At 41.3% G+C, this 18,144-nt stretch overlaps 1 protein-coding gene across 1 annotated transcript in view; it reads left to right on the forward strand.

Annotated features, from left to right (window-relative positions):
- The first annotated feature begins 1,688 nt into the window (after nucleotides 1-1,688).
- The window catches only part of C1QL4 (complement C1q like 4), a 39,649-nt gene continuing 23,193 nt past the window's right edge, over nucleotides 1,689-18,144 (forward strand). The window contains exon 1 of the mRNA XM_069972136.1: nucleotides 1,689-2,255. Within this exon, the coding sequence (XP_069828237.1) occupies nucleotides 1,689-2,255 (567 nt within the window). The remainder of the gene's footprint in view (nucleotides 2,256-18,144) is intronic.

The following is an 18,144-nucleotide window of genomic DNA, read 5'->3' on the forward strand; positions in this document are numbered from 1 at the left end:
TTTCAAGTTTTTACAGATGATGTATGTGATGGAGGCTTTAGTGTCCTCAATGTGAAAGCATTGATAGGCTATGTTCACACATTTTTTCAGCTCTGTTTACAATTATGTCCGTCATTTTGAGCCTAAAATAACGGACGTCATTTAGCTGTCTGGCCTCCCCTTAGTGCAGTGACTGGTGTTTGTACATTATGCTAGTTTGGGATTACTAATTGGCCTTTGGATGCGGCTTAATTGAAAAGTCTATTGATTGTGACAAAAGAAAAACGGTGTGTGAACAACTAATAAAAAACGTCCGCCGTTTGCAAAAGACGTCCAAAAATAATGATCATGTTCATTATTTTGCCGTCCGCCTTAAAATCCGTTTTTCAATACATTGTGTGCATTGGACGTCCGTCTTTCCATTGACTTCAAAGCATTGCCATTGCAGTCAGTTAAATTGCGAAATTTAATAGCCTTTTCTCTTTTTTTTAAGTTGTGTGAACATAGCCATATACTGTATCTTAAACAATTATCTATAATCAAATGATGTGTGAACACTGCAAACATTCACATACAATTTAGGTATTTTAGGTATATTAAAATATGTATATGGATATTGAGTGTATGTGTATGTATTTCTATATCTATCCATCTCTAGCAGTCATTTTCTATTGGACAATGAATGAAGGGCCTATGACCTTTTGTATGCAGCCCTGGAAGTCCCATCTGTCCCAAGAAGGCTTTTTAATTGATGAATTGTTGATTGGGCAGCAATGAGATGGGGTTTATGATCTTGTGCTGCACCCCTAGGTGATTCCTGCTGGATTTGTCAGCTCTTAATCAATCTCTACTGGGAAAAGGAGACAGGGAGACACAGGGAAAGTACTTAATTGCTCTGGAATGATACCAGCTCAGCATATAAAACACAGTCTTAAACAATGCTGCGGATTTGCTGCTTGCAGTCTTAGGTTTCTCAATAACCAGGTGAAGAAGAAAAGAAGAACAATACCAGGGCTGAGCAGTCTGAAGCCACTGGTGATGATATCTGCAGGTTGTCAACATGTAGTGGATTCCCTTGTAACATTATATAGAGGCTCCAGCCCCACCTCCTCCATGCCCTGTAAGGTACCCTGTCTATACCAATCTGCTTTTTTCTCATGTAAATGAGGAGAGAGCTGGTTTGCAGAGGATGGGATGGGATCAGACAGTGAGCCTGCAGGCAGCTCAGCTCTCATCTTCTCCTCCTCCTCCTCATGGCACCAGAGGTCGCTCTTATTTTCTTAAAGACAGTTAACACATCTTTGCCTTCACAGACCTCCCTTATCACTTGCATCTGAGCAGAGTTTCACAGGAGCTACGAGGTGATGCACACATCATGCCCATATGAACTGGCATGAAGATAGAGGTGCCCTGGAGCAAGACAGCTGCGTTCTAGGCTACAGCGGGAGAAGAGGCTACCAGAAAAGAAAAAGTTTGGGCTTCCACTGAACTCCAGGAGAAGTGAGACTGGAGACAACAGGTGGGACTCTCTAACCCATAGGGAGCCTCATAGTGCAGCTGGCACAGGATTTGGGGATTTTTTTTCTCTCTGGGTTTGTCCTTAGGAAGTTTCCACCATTACTTCCAAAAGTGAAGAAGACTTCCTAGCCCTGGCAGCGTCCAGGCTGAGCCGCAGGAAGAGGGTGATTGGGGCGGCCATAGGGGTGGCCATGGTGCTCATCCTTCTCATAGCCATCCCTTTACTGGTCAGTAGCTCCAAGACCAGCAGCCACTATGAGATGCTGGGCAGCTGCAGGATGGTGTGTGACCCGTACACCCCACAGACACATGGGGCATCCTCTGCAGAGTCCAGCCAGGAGTATGGGCTCATCTCCCCCCCACCCCACCTGCAGGGCAGCAAACTGGACCAAGGGGCAAAGAAGGGCAAATCAGGACTGCGAGGATTACCAGGACCTATTGGGCCACCTGGACCTAAGGGACCCCCCGGGGAGCCGGGACGACCGGGACCACCTGGCCCACCGGGACCTGGCCCAGGGGGATATGTCTCATCGTATTACAGCCCAAAGATCGCCTTCTATGCCGGGCTGAGGAAGCCGCATGAGGGGTACGAGGTGCTGCGCTTCGACGATGTTGTCACCAATGTGGGGAACTACTATGAGCCCTCCACCGGCAAGTTCACCTGCCCCCTGCCTGGCATCTACTTCTTCGCCTACCACGTGCTGATGAGAGGGGGGGATGGCACCAGCATGTGGGCAGACCTGATGAAGAACTCACAGGTGAGAGCAAGGCTCATCTATACAGGGAATATATACATACATTGCACCCACTGATACCTGCAAGCTGATGGGAAAAGTGTCAGAAAGTGTGTAGTGTGTGTAGTGTAGAAAGTGTGTACTGTGTGTAGTGTAGAACGTGTGTACTGTGTGTAGTGTCAGAAAGTGTGTACTGTGTGTAGTGTCAGAAAGTGTGTACTGTGTGCAGTAGTGTCAGAAAGTGTGTACTGTGTGCAGTAGTGTCAGAAAGTGTATACTGTGTGTAGTGTAGAAAGTGTTTATGTATTATGTGTAGTGTCAGAAAGTGTGTACTGTGTGTAGTAGTGTCAGAAAGTGTGTACTGTGTGTAGTGTAGAAAGTGTGTACTGTGTAGTGTCAGAAAGTGTGTACTGTGTGTAGTGTAGAAAGTGTTTATGTACTATGTGTAGTGTCAGAAAGTGTGTACTGTGTGTAGTAGTGTCAGAAAGTGTTTATGTACTATGTGTAGTGTCAGAAAGTGTGTACTGTGTGTAGTGTAGAAAGTGTGTACTGTGTGTAGTGTCAGAAAGTGTGTACTGTGTGTAGTAGTGTCAGAAAGTGTGTACTGTCTGTAGTAGTGTCAGAAATTGTATACTGTGTGTAGTGTAGAAAGTGTTTATGTATTATGTGTAGTTTCAGAAAGTGTGTACTGTGTGTAGTGTCAGAAAGTGTTAATGTACTATGTGTAGTGTCAGAAAGTGTGTACTGTGTGTAGTGTAGAAAGTGTGTACTGTGTGTAGTGTCAGAAAGTGTGTACTGTGTGTAGTAGTGTCAGAAAGTGTGTACTGTGTGTAGTAGTGTCAGAAAGTGTGTACTGTGTGCAGTAGTGTCAGAAAGTGTATACTGTGTGTAGTGTAGAAAGTGTTTATGTATTATGTGTAGTGTCAGAAAGTGTGTACTGTGTGTAGTAGTGTCAGAAAGTGTTTATGTATTATGTGTAGTGTCAGAAAGTGTGTACTGTGTGTAGTGTAGAAAGTGTGTACTGTGTGTAGTGTAGAAAGTGTGTCCTGTGTGTAGTGTCAGACTGTGTGTACTATTAACAACCTGTTCTACCATCAGAGATATCTGATCAGATACCGCCTGTTCTGTATACAGCTCAGGTTCACAAACGTTCCCTCAACAATAATATTATTATTATTACAAACAATAAATATTTGTTAAATAGTAACAATAAATATTGTGTTAAAGAGAGAGAGAGAGAGAGAGAGAGAGAGAAGAGGCTAATATATTCAGCCCTTTATTCCTTTAGTAAATCTAGGTGATCAGGATCGGTGATTCAGTATGCAGAAGCTGGTGATAATAACCAAGCACTGTATAATCTGCTGTCAACAGGTGGAGAAGAAGAATATGCCAAGTTGCATTATATCTGTATATCTGTACCTTATATTACTATATTACTGTCATCATTGCATTTATTTACTATATATTTTATATATACATATATATATATATATATATATATATATATATATATATATATATAACATTTATTTCCATCCATTTTAATAGGAACTAAAGACTTGGATCCATACTATAAATGTATGCCTGCAGCCACCGGATAACACTATTTCTTATGATATAACATAGCTGACTTCGTCTATTCCGATTCATCCAATCAGTCCTCTTCTCTCCTGTGATGCGCATCCCACATATAAGGGACTGATCCCTATATTCCCGGCATTTATGGGTTAGGTCAGGTTGTCTCCTCAGCAGAACATTCTACATTCCCGATTTTATCACAAAAGCAAGTTTATAGAAGAGAAATCCTTTCCTCTAATGCCTGTAAATCGTGAAGCCCAGCTGATGTAGAGACTGTATACACGTCCCTGGGGGGCTAGGGGCTGGCTGCCCCCCTGGCATCGCTGTAGTGAGCAGTCAGTCGTTTCCATTCGTTTCATTAGGACATAATTCTCTGCCCTGTAATGAATAGTATAACACTATGTCACCAGGGTATATGTCTCACACATCACAGCATTACTGTACACTAACATTATAGGGACCCTTATAGGACCCACTGACATGAAAGTAACATGAAGCTGTCCCTGAGCTTACAGTCTAACGAATAATGACCCTACCTGATATGGGGGGATGCCCCCCCAGCCCCCACAGCCATCAGTATAAGGCTAAATTCAGGAACTTTCCCAATGTCTTCTTATCTCTTTAACCTGCAGCAAAGGGCACATGGGTGACAAGAGAAATTTCCATTATTATTATTATTATTATTATTATTATTATAGAGATGGTGTTAGATGTAATATATATATATATATATATATATATATATATATATATATATATAATCATCTATCCTCTTGTCTGTCTTCCATCCTTCATCTTCCTATGTGAATGTAAATTTCCCCTGTATTTCCATACCAATTAGTAGCCACTATATTGCTATTTAATATTGAAGTCTCCTCCCTGTGACCTGAGCTGTGGGCTGCTCTGGTGATGCCAGGGATGAGCTGTGTGACATGAGGAGGGGGCACCAGCTGCTGCCTGTCCCCTGCTGCCTGTCCCCTGCTGCTCATTAAGTTGCAGACTTTACTCCTGTTATTTGTTTAAGCTTCATGTCTACATTGACGTTGTCTGTGCTGCTCCTCACATCACAAGCTCTTCGGGTCTGGATCCTGGTAAAAGTGCCCTCTGCCCCTGCATTGTGCCAGCATCCCCTTCATGTCTCTTGGCAGGAGAGGAATCCTTATTGAAGTGACAACAAGGTTGGGTGTGTGGACAATGAATGACATGTTGTGTAGCACAGGAGCATCAACAAGGATTACAGAGAGATGTTTGTCCTGCAGTTGGAGCTAGTGAATATTTTATATGGAGCTCAGACAGTGATCTGTGCTATCCTCCCCCCATCAGACAGCCTTCACTTTTCAGCATTATTCTATGTGACTAACTTTTAAAGATGTTGGGATCCATTGGGAGGCATTTAGTTTGAACAGGTGTTAGTTTATTGGTGGTGCTCTAAATGCCACCTATAGGTGGGGTATTCTGGACTGAGTCTGAAACATAAGGATATTTATATTAGATAGATAGATAGATAGATAGATAGATAGATAGATAGATAGATAGGAGATAGATAGATAATAGATAGATTATAAATAAATAGAAATTAGATAGATAGATAGATAGATAGATATGAGATAGATAGATATGAGATAGATTATAGATAAATAGATAGATAGATTATAAATAAATAGATAGATAGATAGATAATAGATAAATAGATAGATAATAGATAAATAGATATGAGATAGATAGATAGATAGATAGATAGATAGATAGATAGATAGATAGATAGATAGATGGATAGATAGGAGATAGGAGATATATGATAGATAGGAGATATATGTCTTATCAATAGCATAGGTTGTGTAACATTTGTATGCCCATTGTCCACTTGAAAGGACAGTTTCCCCACTGCTCAGCATCACAGCAGGTGAACACAAATGAATAACCTAAAACCATGACATGATAAAAGATCCTTGCTGAAAATGAGCCAGCAGTGAGGGGGTTAATAGAGCTGCAGCCTGAGAGGTCAGCTCAGCAGGTGGAGGACTGGGAAGCTCAAGCGTGGGGATCATTTATCAAGGAGCATAGGGGTTACCCATGACAAAAGAAGGACAATCCACTTGATTTTCCTGTCTGCATTATGCCAGCTCCAGTCTGAATAACTACAACAAAGCATCACCTCTAATTGAAACAATCCACGCTGGAAGAGTCATGTGTGAGCGGCTGTGAGGGAATTTGTGGGATTCCAGAGTCAGTGGGATAAGAGCGGTAATGTGAGCAGTGTTATTAGGACTGAGGGATAGAGAAGAGATGTCACTGGGATGTAACAGATATATATATATATATATATATATATATATATATATATATATATATATATATGAATTGATGAGCTGATTTAAAATATAATCTATTTTTTTATTCACAGTTTTTATTTTTAAAAAAGCTATACATGTACAGGTATACACAGCGACTGTGTAATTGTTTAAGAAAAGACAAGGGAGACAGGGATCGAGGGACCATCTGAGAAATAATCTTCAATAATCAGATAGCAATCTGCATAATCCCAACAAAATGATTTTTTTTTAAATAAATTTTATTTTGTATTTATATTATTATTTGTATTAGTATTGTATGTATTAGTATTATTTGTGCTTCCAGCAACAGCTAAATTAGCACAGCCCTGGCCTCATAAATCAGCTGTAATTGGCCTAACATCATAGAGCTCAGTGTCTATAACAGGTAGCACTACTCAAGGTTTCTTATAAATATGCAAATAATTTGGCGTAAATTGCTCAAATACAGATCTTTAAAAATATGCAGAATCTACAGATACATAGAGTACAGTAGGATCCGTTGTCTGTAGCTAGGCATATCAGCAGATGCTGGGGGCACAGGAACATGTGGCTCCCATCACACATATAGCCTTTGTCCTGAAAAACACCACAAAAAATACACTTTATTTGTCCTCCATGATGCAGATGGTTATGTGTTTTTCCCAAAATAGTACATATTAGTAAATGCACTTTTGGTGGCTTTTTTTTTTTTTTTAATTGTGTTTATCACATTACAAGTCACGTGATCTTTGATCATGTGATTCAAAGATTTTTATGAATGTGAGAAAAATGCAAACACACATTTACTATGGATTTTAACAGTTTTTTTTAAACTTATGAAGGACTAAATATGCTAAAAACTAGGTGAAAAACACCAAAAGGTAGAACATGCTGTGATTTGGAAAAACGAGCACTTACCAAAATAGCGCCACACGAGGGAGAAAAAAGTGACACAAATATAAAACTCCATACCTACAATGTTTTTGTTTTACCTATTGACTGCAAGAGTTAAAAGAGAAAAAGAAAAAAAAACATAGGTCATCCATGGAGTTTTTTTTTTTTTTTTAAAGTGCCATGTGTGTATTCACCCTAGTACAAGAGGCATATCACATGTATAGCTATTAGATTATAGATTAGATTAGATAGATTATAGATAGAAACTGTTCTCTGTATTAATAACTGTTGCATTTAGGTATCAGAATGTGATCATTCTGTGATCATCTTTTACTATAATATTTACCATACCTATATAGCACTTATCCCAATGGTCATTGTGACTTGCACTAACCAGTCCTACCAGTGGTGAGCACTACTTTCCTGTAAGATTCCGCCCAGTTACATCCTTTGCATCATTGAGATTATTATCTAAGGAAATTAGAAAAAAAAATTTTTTTGCATGATTTTGTTCCAATCATTATAGCAGCTTAGCTGCACCAGGATAAAGATATTAACATGCACAGAAGGTTGATCTTGATGGACATGTGGCTTTTTAGTCTTTGCAGCCATTTATAGGGAGGCACAATATTGTTCTATGTGAGTGTTTTCTCCTTATTTTGATATCAAGAAAATCATAAGATCTGTGACATTTTAGAGAATGAAATAAAATTGTTATTATGACGGCGTTCGGAATTTGCATTGGAAAAGTACATCCTGCGGACAAATGAAATTGTGATCATCCAGAGCGGCTAGATCTGCAGCTTACTGGCGCGCAGCCATCATGGATCATTGAATGTTGACATGGTGGATTATTAGCAGAGTGTGATATGTGTCATGGATACTATTACAGCAATTTTCATTCGTCTTGGTCTTTTATTTTTACTATACACAAATCAGCTGGTCTGCGGCAATAACTATCAGGTTCTGCAGGAACTAAGTAATTCTTAATATGTAACAATACCATACTGACAGGGATTTTCTCACAGGCCTGGAGCAGAGCAAAATAGGTGAGAAAGGACCAGCGATCAGCCAAAGAGTGGGCGATTATTGGCTGATCGCATCTTTTCTGCCTACTCAAAAATCTGTCTTTATTGGCCACACCTCGTCCTGTGTAAACAGGGGTTTGTGCGACCGAGAAAGATAAAGAAAAACTGACAGTGCAGATATGTATATAGGATACATATTCTATATAAATATCTGTGCTGTCAGTTTCCAGGGCTGTATGAGTGATTCAGGGATCGTTCATGCAGCCTATCTGCTATCTCACTGATCGGCGCTCGTTTGCAGCCCACACCGCCACGAAATCTGTGTAAAAGGACCCTTAGATGCCAGTGCTGTTGGTGCCAGCATGGGACATAAAAACTTTAGACATTACAACCCTACAATATGAAAGTTAGATTTTAGTTGTTTGATTCCAAAATCCAGTTTTTAACATCATATTAAGAACCAATTAGTAGTTCCCCATGTCTCTGACGCATTTCAGCTCTTGGTCATAGACAAATGTTAGGGGTGCTCCCAGTTTCAGCAGTATCATGACAGAAACATTTTAGGAAAACAACATTATTGATGTATAACCTAATGGGTTCAAAGGTTGTAGGCAATTTGAGTTTGAGTCTGCAATCTTTATTACCTGATTCATTTTTATATTTACTAATCACAGAAAGATGCCTACTGGAAGGTTCAAACTTTTCACGTGTGCATTTGCCCAATATGTAATGTCTGCTGAATGTGAGGTCTGTGTGTTCAGGAGCCTAGATTTGTGCTGTGTTTATACTCAGCCAATGTGACTCTTCCCTGCACTGCCTTGCCAGCGCTTTCCTAGCTACCTATAGCCTGTGTGAGCTGCCCTCCATGTATGCTCTCCCCTCTGTGCACACTTTGGGCTGCCGTGTACAATTCTTTCCCCCTCCCAGGTGATATTTCTATCTTTGAGAAAAGGGATACAAGGAAGCCACAGGCAGGCTCAATGAGCAGAGCGCCTATTACACTGATCAATGCTATGCCTGTGGCATAGCATTGTAGAGTGTTTGCAATCTAATGATTGCATGTAAAACTCCCCCAACGGGGGACTTAAAAAGTGTAAAAAAAAAAGTTAAAATGTTTTCTACAACATTCCAAAGCCCCTGCCCCAACAAAAGTTAAAATCACCCCCTATCCCATAATATAAATAAAACATATCAAAATAATTGAATAAATAAACATATAATATACCGTAGCATGTGTAATTGTCCAATCTATTAAAATATAACAATCGCCATCCCGTAGGGTGAACAGCCTAAACGAAAAGAGGGGAAAAAATGCCATGATCACCGATTTTTTGTTACATTATGTATATAAAAAAATTAATAAAAAGTGATAAAAACGTCCAATCTACACAAATATGGTATTCATAAAAACTAGAGATCATGGCGCAAAAAATTACACCTCATACAGCCCCGTAGGTGAAAAAATAAAAACGTTATAAGAGTCACAACAGGGCCGTTTTATTAATAATAATTTGCAAAAAAAAAGGATTTCATTAAAAAAATTAAAACATTAGAAAATCTGTGTAACCTGCATATGGTTGTGTTCAGACCGACCTATAGAGTAATAGTATCATGTCGCTTTTACCATATAGTGCATTATGTAGACACAGGAACCCCCCAAAAGTTACCATATTGTATTCTTTTTTCTAATTTTACCAGTTTATATCTTCATAAATAATAATTTTGGGATTCAGTCATACATGTTATGGTAAAATGAAACACGCCATTACAAAGTACAACTATTCCTGAAAAAAACAAGCCCCCACATGGCCCTGTAGATAGAAAACTGAAAGTGCTGGAGCTCTTAGAAGGGGAGGAGGGAAAAACAAAAACGCAAAAATGAAAATTGGCGCAGTCCACTGGGTCATTTTGGGCCTGGTCCTCAAAGGGTTAATTTTGAATCCAGGAAGCAAATGAATAATAATAATAATAATAATAATAATCATAAAATCAATAGAAAATGTCCTTAACTCTTAGTTCATACAGTGTCTTGTACTTATGGTCATTTCTGCATCTGTATACCATACTGCATTGTGCGCCTCTTCGGCCTTTTCTGATCTCAAAATACAAAATGAATATAATTTATTCAACATTTCACAATGTAATCAGTGTTCCAAATAGAGATCAATAACTTACTGATGCAACCTGTAACTTAAAAGGGGAAATCTAAGCTGCTAATAACTATAGTGCACAGGGCGCTAAGGATGAAGGTATCTTACCTTTATCCTCAACGCTGTTCCTGTGCAGTTTTAATGTAGTCTTCTGGTCGGTAAGGCCATTTAGAGCATTGCCCTGACCCTGAAGCACCGATCCATCCCCGGCTGGCCCACCCATTCTAATGATTACTGGACACAGGACGACATTAAAACTGCCCAGGAATGTCGCAGAGGAGAAGAAACATATCTTCATCCTCAGCGCCCTGTGCACAATAGGGAGCAATCAGCAGGTTACATTTATCAGACGGACCTGGGCCTGCTTGAGATTTGTTCATCTCTACTCCTGAGCAATCTTCTGGTTCTTCTCTATATCAGGTGCCAATGATCTATCACATGATCTGCCATCCCCAGTGTATGTGATGTCACTGTCTTCTTTCCTGCTAAGCTGTCCACAGCCTTGACCCTGGTCTGCAACATCACTTTTTCCCCACTCGTTTCCCATTTTGTAGAACCTTAAGGTGGTCGTCTCTTGAGCAGATCACAAGGAGCTGGGTTGGTCGCCTTATTTTAGGAAGGGTTTGTCCAGCTAGAAAAATATTGTTCCTAGATAGATAGATAGATAGATAGATATACCCCCCTGCTTAGATAGGTATCCTTACAACCCTCTAGTTTTCTTCTGAGGTTCATAAATATATCGGTTGGTCAATTTGTTTGATGAAATCGTCCTTAGTATGCTTCTGTGTGTGCAAGAAGGGAAATTTCCATAGGGAAATTAACAAGTGGGCATGAACTTGTTCCCTATCACTTCAGAATATGCTAATACTCTAGAGATCAATCATATATCGGTTTTTATATTAAATGACTTCCCTATATGTATAATCACCAGAGTATTAACCAAAGGAGATCTCGTTCTTGGTCAGAAATAACACTGCTTCATATAACCTTCCTGACGGAGTGTCCTGAGAACAAGGCTATTACTCCACTTTCCTATGTTTTATGCAAATGTCTTTTCCAGAGAGTATAGAGTATATGTCACTATGCTATTTAGCAGGTCAGAACCAGACAGATCATTCTAAAATAGGGCAGAGGTATCTGTATAGGTAAGTATAGTCTTATAGAAAATTGATATTGGTCTCTCTTTGGTCACTTGAGTTACTTATTTATTCTTCCACTTTTCTATGGTGTATACAGTATTATGTACTGAAACCTGTAAAATTAATATAATATTGCTTTCTTAGAGCGAATCATAGAATTAGACATATATCTAAATCCACACCATTACTTCCAGGCCTCAACTCCAAAAACAAAAACAGAAAAAACATAGGGGGAGATTTATCAAACTGGTGTAAAGTATAATTGGCTCAGTTGCCCCTAGCAACCAATTAGATTCCACCTTTCATTTTTCAAAGAGTCTGTGAGGAATGAAATGTGGAATCTGATTGGTTGCCAGGGGTAACTAAGGCAATTCTACTTTACACCAGTTTGATAAATCTCCCCCATCGAGATTTATTGTCCGTGTATACTTTTCACTGAATAGTCACATGGGAATAAACTTTATTTCAAAACTATGTGAATGCTGGTGGCAAAGGGGCTTAACATGATTCTCACCCCCTCAACCTCATATTCATACTCCCTAAAAATAGCATCCCATAGCATGAAGTTATTGCTAGAGATGAGCAAAGTTTCCCAGGACTTGATCCAGCTTTTCATTGAATAGCAACTGCACAAGACTGACAGAGCAGACAGAGCAGCTCCGGCTGCACTTTACATTGTCGGCTATGGTGAATTGGAATGCGGGCATACCTGAATTTACACCCGAATGTGCCCGCATTCCAATTCAAAAGAAATTAAGTTCGTTCAGCTGCTACTGCAATACCAGCTGGGATGAACTTCCCTGACAGCGGCCGTTCTGCTTGTCAGGAGTGCTTGCCATTAAAGGGACATTTACAGAACCGGGGAGGCCGACTCAGACACTGCTGCAAATGATGATCGCTCAGTGGGCCCAGTTTATTGCAGGAGCGGGCCACTGGGCCCCTGAGGCCGTGGGCCCCATAGCAGTCGCTATGGCTGCTACAGTGGTAGTTACACCCCTGTTCAAAAGAAAGACGGAGGTGTTACAGATGAAATCAGAATATTTGATATAAATAAAAGGTTTATTGAGAAATCAAGATTATATAAAATAAAAAATTAAAATATAGGGGTGCAGTTAAAATATACCATCCCCAAGGCCAGGGTCTGCATAAAATTCCCTGTCAGCCTCCTGGGTCATATATGTGCATGGATGAACATCTTTTGCAGATCGTGATGTGTGCAAAAATACAGGTAATAATCCAACTGCAGTTATATAGGAAGCATAGCACAGATGATGAAGTGACAACGTTTAAACAGCTTCACAATAATATTAGAAAGTAAAAACACAGCTGGAATCACTGGAATTAGTATCTGGAATATTTCTTTATATTTGCCTCCTAAATTACACCTGAGGTGTTTTATATCTCATTTAATGTTACCATAATAATAAAATGGAACTGTTAGATTTTTATATTATTAGCAATTTGTTTAATGTTTAACTGTACGTTTTATGAATGAAACTGTAAGTCATGTTAGAAAGTAAGGTAAAAAATTGGTATAATGCGAGAATATAGAGAATATAAAGGCCATCCTGAGAGGGCCCCTCTGCACATAAGAAAACTCTGGTATTATAAAGAGCACCTGGTAGGTGGGATATTCTGGTGGAAACTTTCAGCGGGGCACAGGAGCTCTAAGTTACACCTCTGGCTATGATCTCAGTATTGAATTAAGCAGATTATTATTATTATTATGCATGCCCTATGTCAGGGGTGGGGAACCTCCGGCCCGCAGGCCGCATCCGGCCCCTGAGAGCCCCCAATGCGGCCCGCGGCTGCTCTGTGACGTGCGCCGCTGTGGTTGGGAAGGAGCCGGCATACACAGCATCTTCCTGACAGCTGCCAGACACAGGAGGATGCTGTGAGTGCCACCCCCTTCCCCACCACAGCGGCGCACATCTTCCTTCTCCTGCGGGCTACCAGGGACAGGCACTGGGGTTAACTTGGCTAATAGGGAAAGGCACTGGGGTTAACTTGGTTACCAGGGACAGGCACTGGGGTTAACAAGGCTACCAGGGACAGGCACTGGGGTTAACAAGGCTACCAGGGACAGGCACTGGGTGTTAACTAGGCTTCCAGGGACAGGCACTGGGGTTAACTGGGCTACCAGGGACAGGCACTGGGGTTAACTAGGCTACCAGGCACATGACTGGGGGTTAACTAGGCTACCAGGGACATGACTGGGGGGGGGGGGGGGGGTAACTAGGCCTACTAGAGGCATCACTGGGGGTTAACTAGGATACCAGGGACATGACTGGGGAAGGGGGGGCAACTAGACATAGCAGAGGCATCACTGGGGGTTAACTAGACTACCAGGGACATCAGTAAGGGGTTAACTACAGCTACCAGGGGCATCACTGGAGGCTAACTCTGGCTACCGGGCAGTACTAAGGATTCACATCAGGTACAAGGGGCATCAAAGAGGGTTAACTACAAAAGCAGGGGCATTAGGGGAACAATACTTTGCCTTGCCCCGGGTGCTGCAAACCCACGCTACTAACTGCCATGCACGGTATGCGGTCCTCAAATAATTTTATTAATGCCTGACTGGCCCTCGACATGGAAAAGGTTCCCCACCTCTACCCTATGTGATGTGGATTTTGCTGCAGAGTTTATTTATTACAAAGGACACATGATCAGCTTATCCCTCTATGTGCAAATATTTATTTTCTTAATTTACACAGATTACCAATATACACCTATTACTGGAAATGCTTATAAAGTGATTTTTTTCCCTGCACGTACTACTGCATCAAGGCTTCACTTCCTGGATAACATGGTGATGTCACTTCCTGGATAACATAGTGATGTCATGACCCGACTCCCAGAGCTGTGCAGGCTTTGGCTGCTGGAGAGGATGATGGCAGAGGGATGCTCAGTGTCCCTCCAGTGTCCTGTGTCCCTCAGTGTCCCCCTGCCATCATCCTCTGCAGCAGCCACAGCCTGCACAGCTCTGGGAGTCGGGTCGTGTTATCCAGGAAGTGACATCACCATTTTATCCAGGAAGTGAAGCCTTGATGCAGTAGTAAGTGCAGGGGAAAAAGCACTTTATAAGCATTTCCCATAATAAGTGTATATTGGTGATTTGTATAACTTTTGGGGGGCAATACAATACTTTAATAAAAAAAAAATGATGGACTTCTCCTTTAACTCTTTGAGGACCAGGCCCAAAATGACCCAGTGGACTGCGCAAATTTTGATCTTTGCACTTTCGTTTTTCCCTCCTCCCCTTCTAAGAGCTCTAGCACTTTCAGTTTTCTATCTACAAGGCCATGTAATGGCTTGTTTGTTACAGGAATAGTTGTACTTTGTAATGGCGTCTTTCATTTTACCATAACATGTATGACGGAATCCCAAATATATTATTTATGAAGATATAAATAGGTGAAATCGTAAAAAAGAATGCAATATGGCAACGTTTGGGGGGGTTCCTGTGTCTACGTAATGCACTATATGGTAAAAGCGACATGATACTATTACTCTATAGGTCAGTCCGAACACAACCATATGCAGGTTTACACAGATTTTCTAATGTTCTATATATTTTTTTAATATTGTGACGCTTATAATGGTTTTATTTTTTCACCTACGGGCTGTGTGTGGTGTCATTTTTTCCGCCATGATCTCTAGTTTTTATTAATATCATATTTGTCAAGATCGGACGTTTTGATCACTTTTTAAAAAAAAATTTATATATAATGTAACAAAATCTGTAATCCGCACAATTTTTTCCCTCTTTTCTTGTATGCCGTTCACCCTTCGCAATGACACTTGTTGTATTTTAATAGATCGGACAATTACGCACGCTACGGTATATTATATGTTTATTTATTTATTTTTATATGTTTTATTTATATAATGGGAAAGGGGGGTGATTTTGACTTTTATTGGGGGAGGGGTTTTGGGGTAGTGTGTTAGTGATTTTTAAGTTGTTTTTTTTTTACACATTTTAAGTCCCTTTGGGGGACTTGTACATACATAACTTTGATTTTTACACTGATCACTGCTATGCCATAGGCATAGAACTGATCAGTGTTATCGGCGCTCTGCTCATTGAGCCTGCCTGTGCAGGCTCAGTGACCAGAGCGCCGATCGGACCACATGGAGGCAGGTGAGAGACCTCCGGCGGTCTGTTTCAACGATCAGGACCCCCGCAGTCCCACTCCGGGGGTCTTGATCGGGAAGTGACAGGGGACTCCCCCTGTCACTTTACACTTAAACGCCGCTGAAGCATGTCATTAACAGTGAGGTGCCGGCTGCTGATTGCAGCCGGCCCCCACCTGCTATGAAGCGCGCTCCGCTCCGGAGTGCGCTTCATAGCTCAGGACGTACCAGTACGTCCAGGGTCAATTGGGGACAGACTTCCAGGACGTACCGGTACGTCCTAGGTCGCCTAGGGGTTAATTCCTACCGCCTTTATTATCACAAAATGTATACCCTGTTTTCTTAGGTATATTTGATATGCAGTCTGTAAATAGTAATGGTATATTGATGACTAGCAGCCAAATGCTTTGTGCTTTAAAGGGAATCTAACAGTCGGTTAGGTGGTCCTGGTGATCGTTGCACTGCAGCATTATTAAGTAACTTTCAAAGTGGTCTGCTGCACTGGGTCCCTTAGCCATCGGTGCCTGCTAATCGTCTTCTGATGAATAGTCAGATCACTCCAGGCTGCTGTTTACTGCACTGCAGAGAATATTCATCAGTAGACTTTCTGCAAGAGCCGGTGGGCAGTTGGATCAGTGCAGTGAGGGTTAAAGGACCACCCCCAGTGCACCGAATGTCCTAATTTACATATTGACAAAAGATAAAGCTACCCAATAGCGCTGCAGTGCCCTAACATAATAAGGGTGGATCTTTCAACATGTTGAAAGACAACAATCAGCAGACATCATTTATGTCGGCTGATCATTGCCTTTTAACATTACCTATTACACCAAGCGATTATCAGCCGTAACAGCCAAACAGCATAACAGACGATATTCAGCCACATACAGTTGATAATCACTTGATATAATAGAGCCTTTACTCTAATAGTCGCCTCTGTCCCCTGTTGTACTTAATAAGTGATACCTCTGTGTTCTAACAATTCGGTATTCGGGCCACAATTTCCTTCAAAGTTTTGTTCGGTATTAGAACTTTGCTCAGTATCCGAACAAACCTGGGGGAAAGTTATCGGAGAGGTTCGGGTACCACTGTTTAGAGCAGGGAATGTCTTCATTATGAAGAGATTCCCCGCTCCTCTAAACAGGGTTTCCCAGCCAGAAGCAGAAAACTTCTGCTCCAGGGGGCCCTGTCTGTACCACTGCTGAGCCGGATCAGTTTGCCAGCCAGGCAGGGGTTTAAGTTGTGATGCTGTGCAGAGAATCATCTCTTAACCCCGTCAGAGGAGCAGAACATCAAAATGAGGTACTCCTCTTTGGATAGGTTTCGCTAACTCTTCCTGGCTCCTGTCTATGTATTTGTGTGCACTGCAGCCTCCTCAGCAGCCGTACAGACAGGGTCCCCTCTAGAGAAGTAAACCCTGTCTGTAGCTGGGACTCCCCACTCCTGCAGTAAGGAGCAGTGTGCAATGCACTGCTTGTTTCTGGAACAGCTTTTAAGATTAAGTTCGAGAACAGAGGTATTACTGTAGTGTCCCCAGTTGCTGTATTAGATATTTATCTTTATCCTCTATTACTGTATCTATAGCAGGGGCGTAGCTAGGGGTTCAGCCTAGGGGGGGCGAGTGAGTCTGAGTGGGCCCCCAACCAACCTTACCCATAGGGAACCTCAGCAGGTGACAAGGCTTTCTGAATAATAAAGGGAATATTCTTCTACATTACTCATAGTGGATAAGGATAAAGAGCAGTGTAAGAGGCTTCTGTACATTTCACATATAGAACCACAAAAAAATGTAAAGGGCTTAAGATTAGAAAAATATAGCTGCCTTCTTCCACAGACAGCACCTCTCTTGTCCTTAGTTTGGGCTCGTTCACACTGAGCAAAAGCAGCTGAATCAGCACTGAAATTTCAGCCATTAAAACAGGTGCAAAGCGAATTTCCATTGTGTTGAATGGAAATTCTGCTCTGCAGTTCACACGGTGGAATTTCCGCACTGAACGTTCCGCGGCTAATCCGCTTTCCGCCAGAAGAATAAACATGTTCATTCTTCCGCTAGCGGAAGCCTATACAAACCAAGGGGGCTCTGATTTTCAGTTTCAGCGCAGAATGCGCGCGTATTCAGCGCGGAATACAAGCGTAATACAAGCGGAAATTACGCGCTGAATCAGCGCGAAAATGGGGGGAAAAGGGGGGGGGGAGGATTCTAGTATATATTCTGGTATAGTCTAGTTTACTCGCCAAATACTCGCTGAATTTCAGCGCTGAATGCATGCGTATTTAGTGCGGATTCCTCGAGTATTCCGTGCTGAATTTGTCAAGAGCTGATTACGAGCTGAACACTTTCCTAGCGGAATACGCAGGGATTCTGCTTACTTTCTGCTTATATTCTGCTCGGAATTCAGCGTCAGTTGATTTCAGGCAGAAATATTTCCTCGCGTAATCCGCCCCTTTTGCTCTGTGTGAACATAGCCTTTGTGTGTGGTATTCGACTGAAGTGAATAGTGCCAAGTTGTAATACCACACACAACCTAAGAGCAGGGGTGGCGCTGTTTTGGAAGAAAGCAACTATTTTTTTTTAAATTCTGGAGAACCCTTTTAACCAGATTATCTTTGCCTAAAAATAATAGTGGTATAGGTAATATGTTTTTAGACATTAAGGCTATGTTCACACTGCGTAT

Source organism: Dendropsophus ebraccatus, chromosome 5, assembly GCF_027789765.1.
Source record: "Dendropsophus ebraccatus isolate aDenEbr1 chromosome 5, aDenEbr1.pat, whole genome shotgun sequence".
In the NCBI taxonomy this organism is placed as follows: Eukaryota; Metazoa; Chordata; class Amphibia; order Anura; family Hylidae; genus Dendropsophus; species Dendropsophus ebraccatus.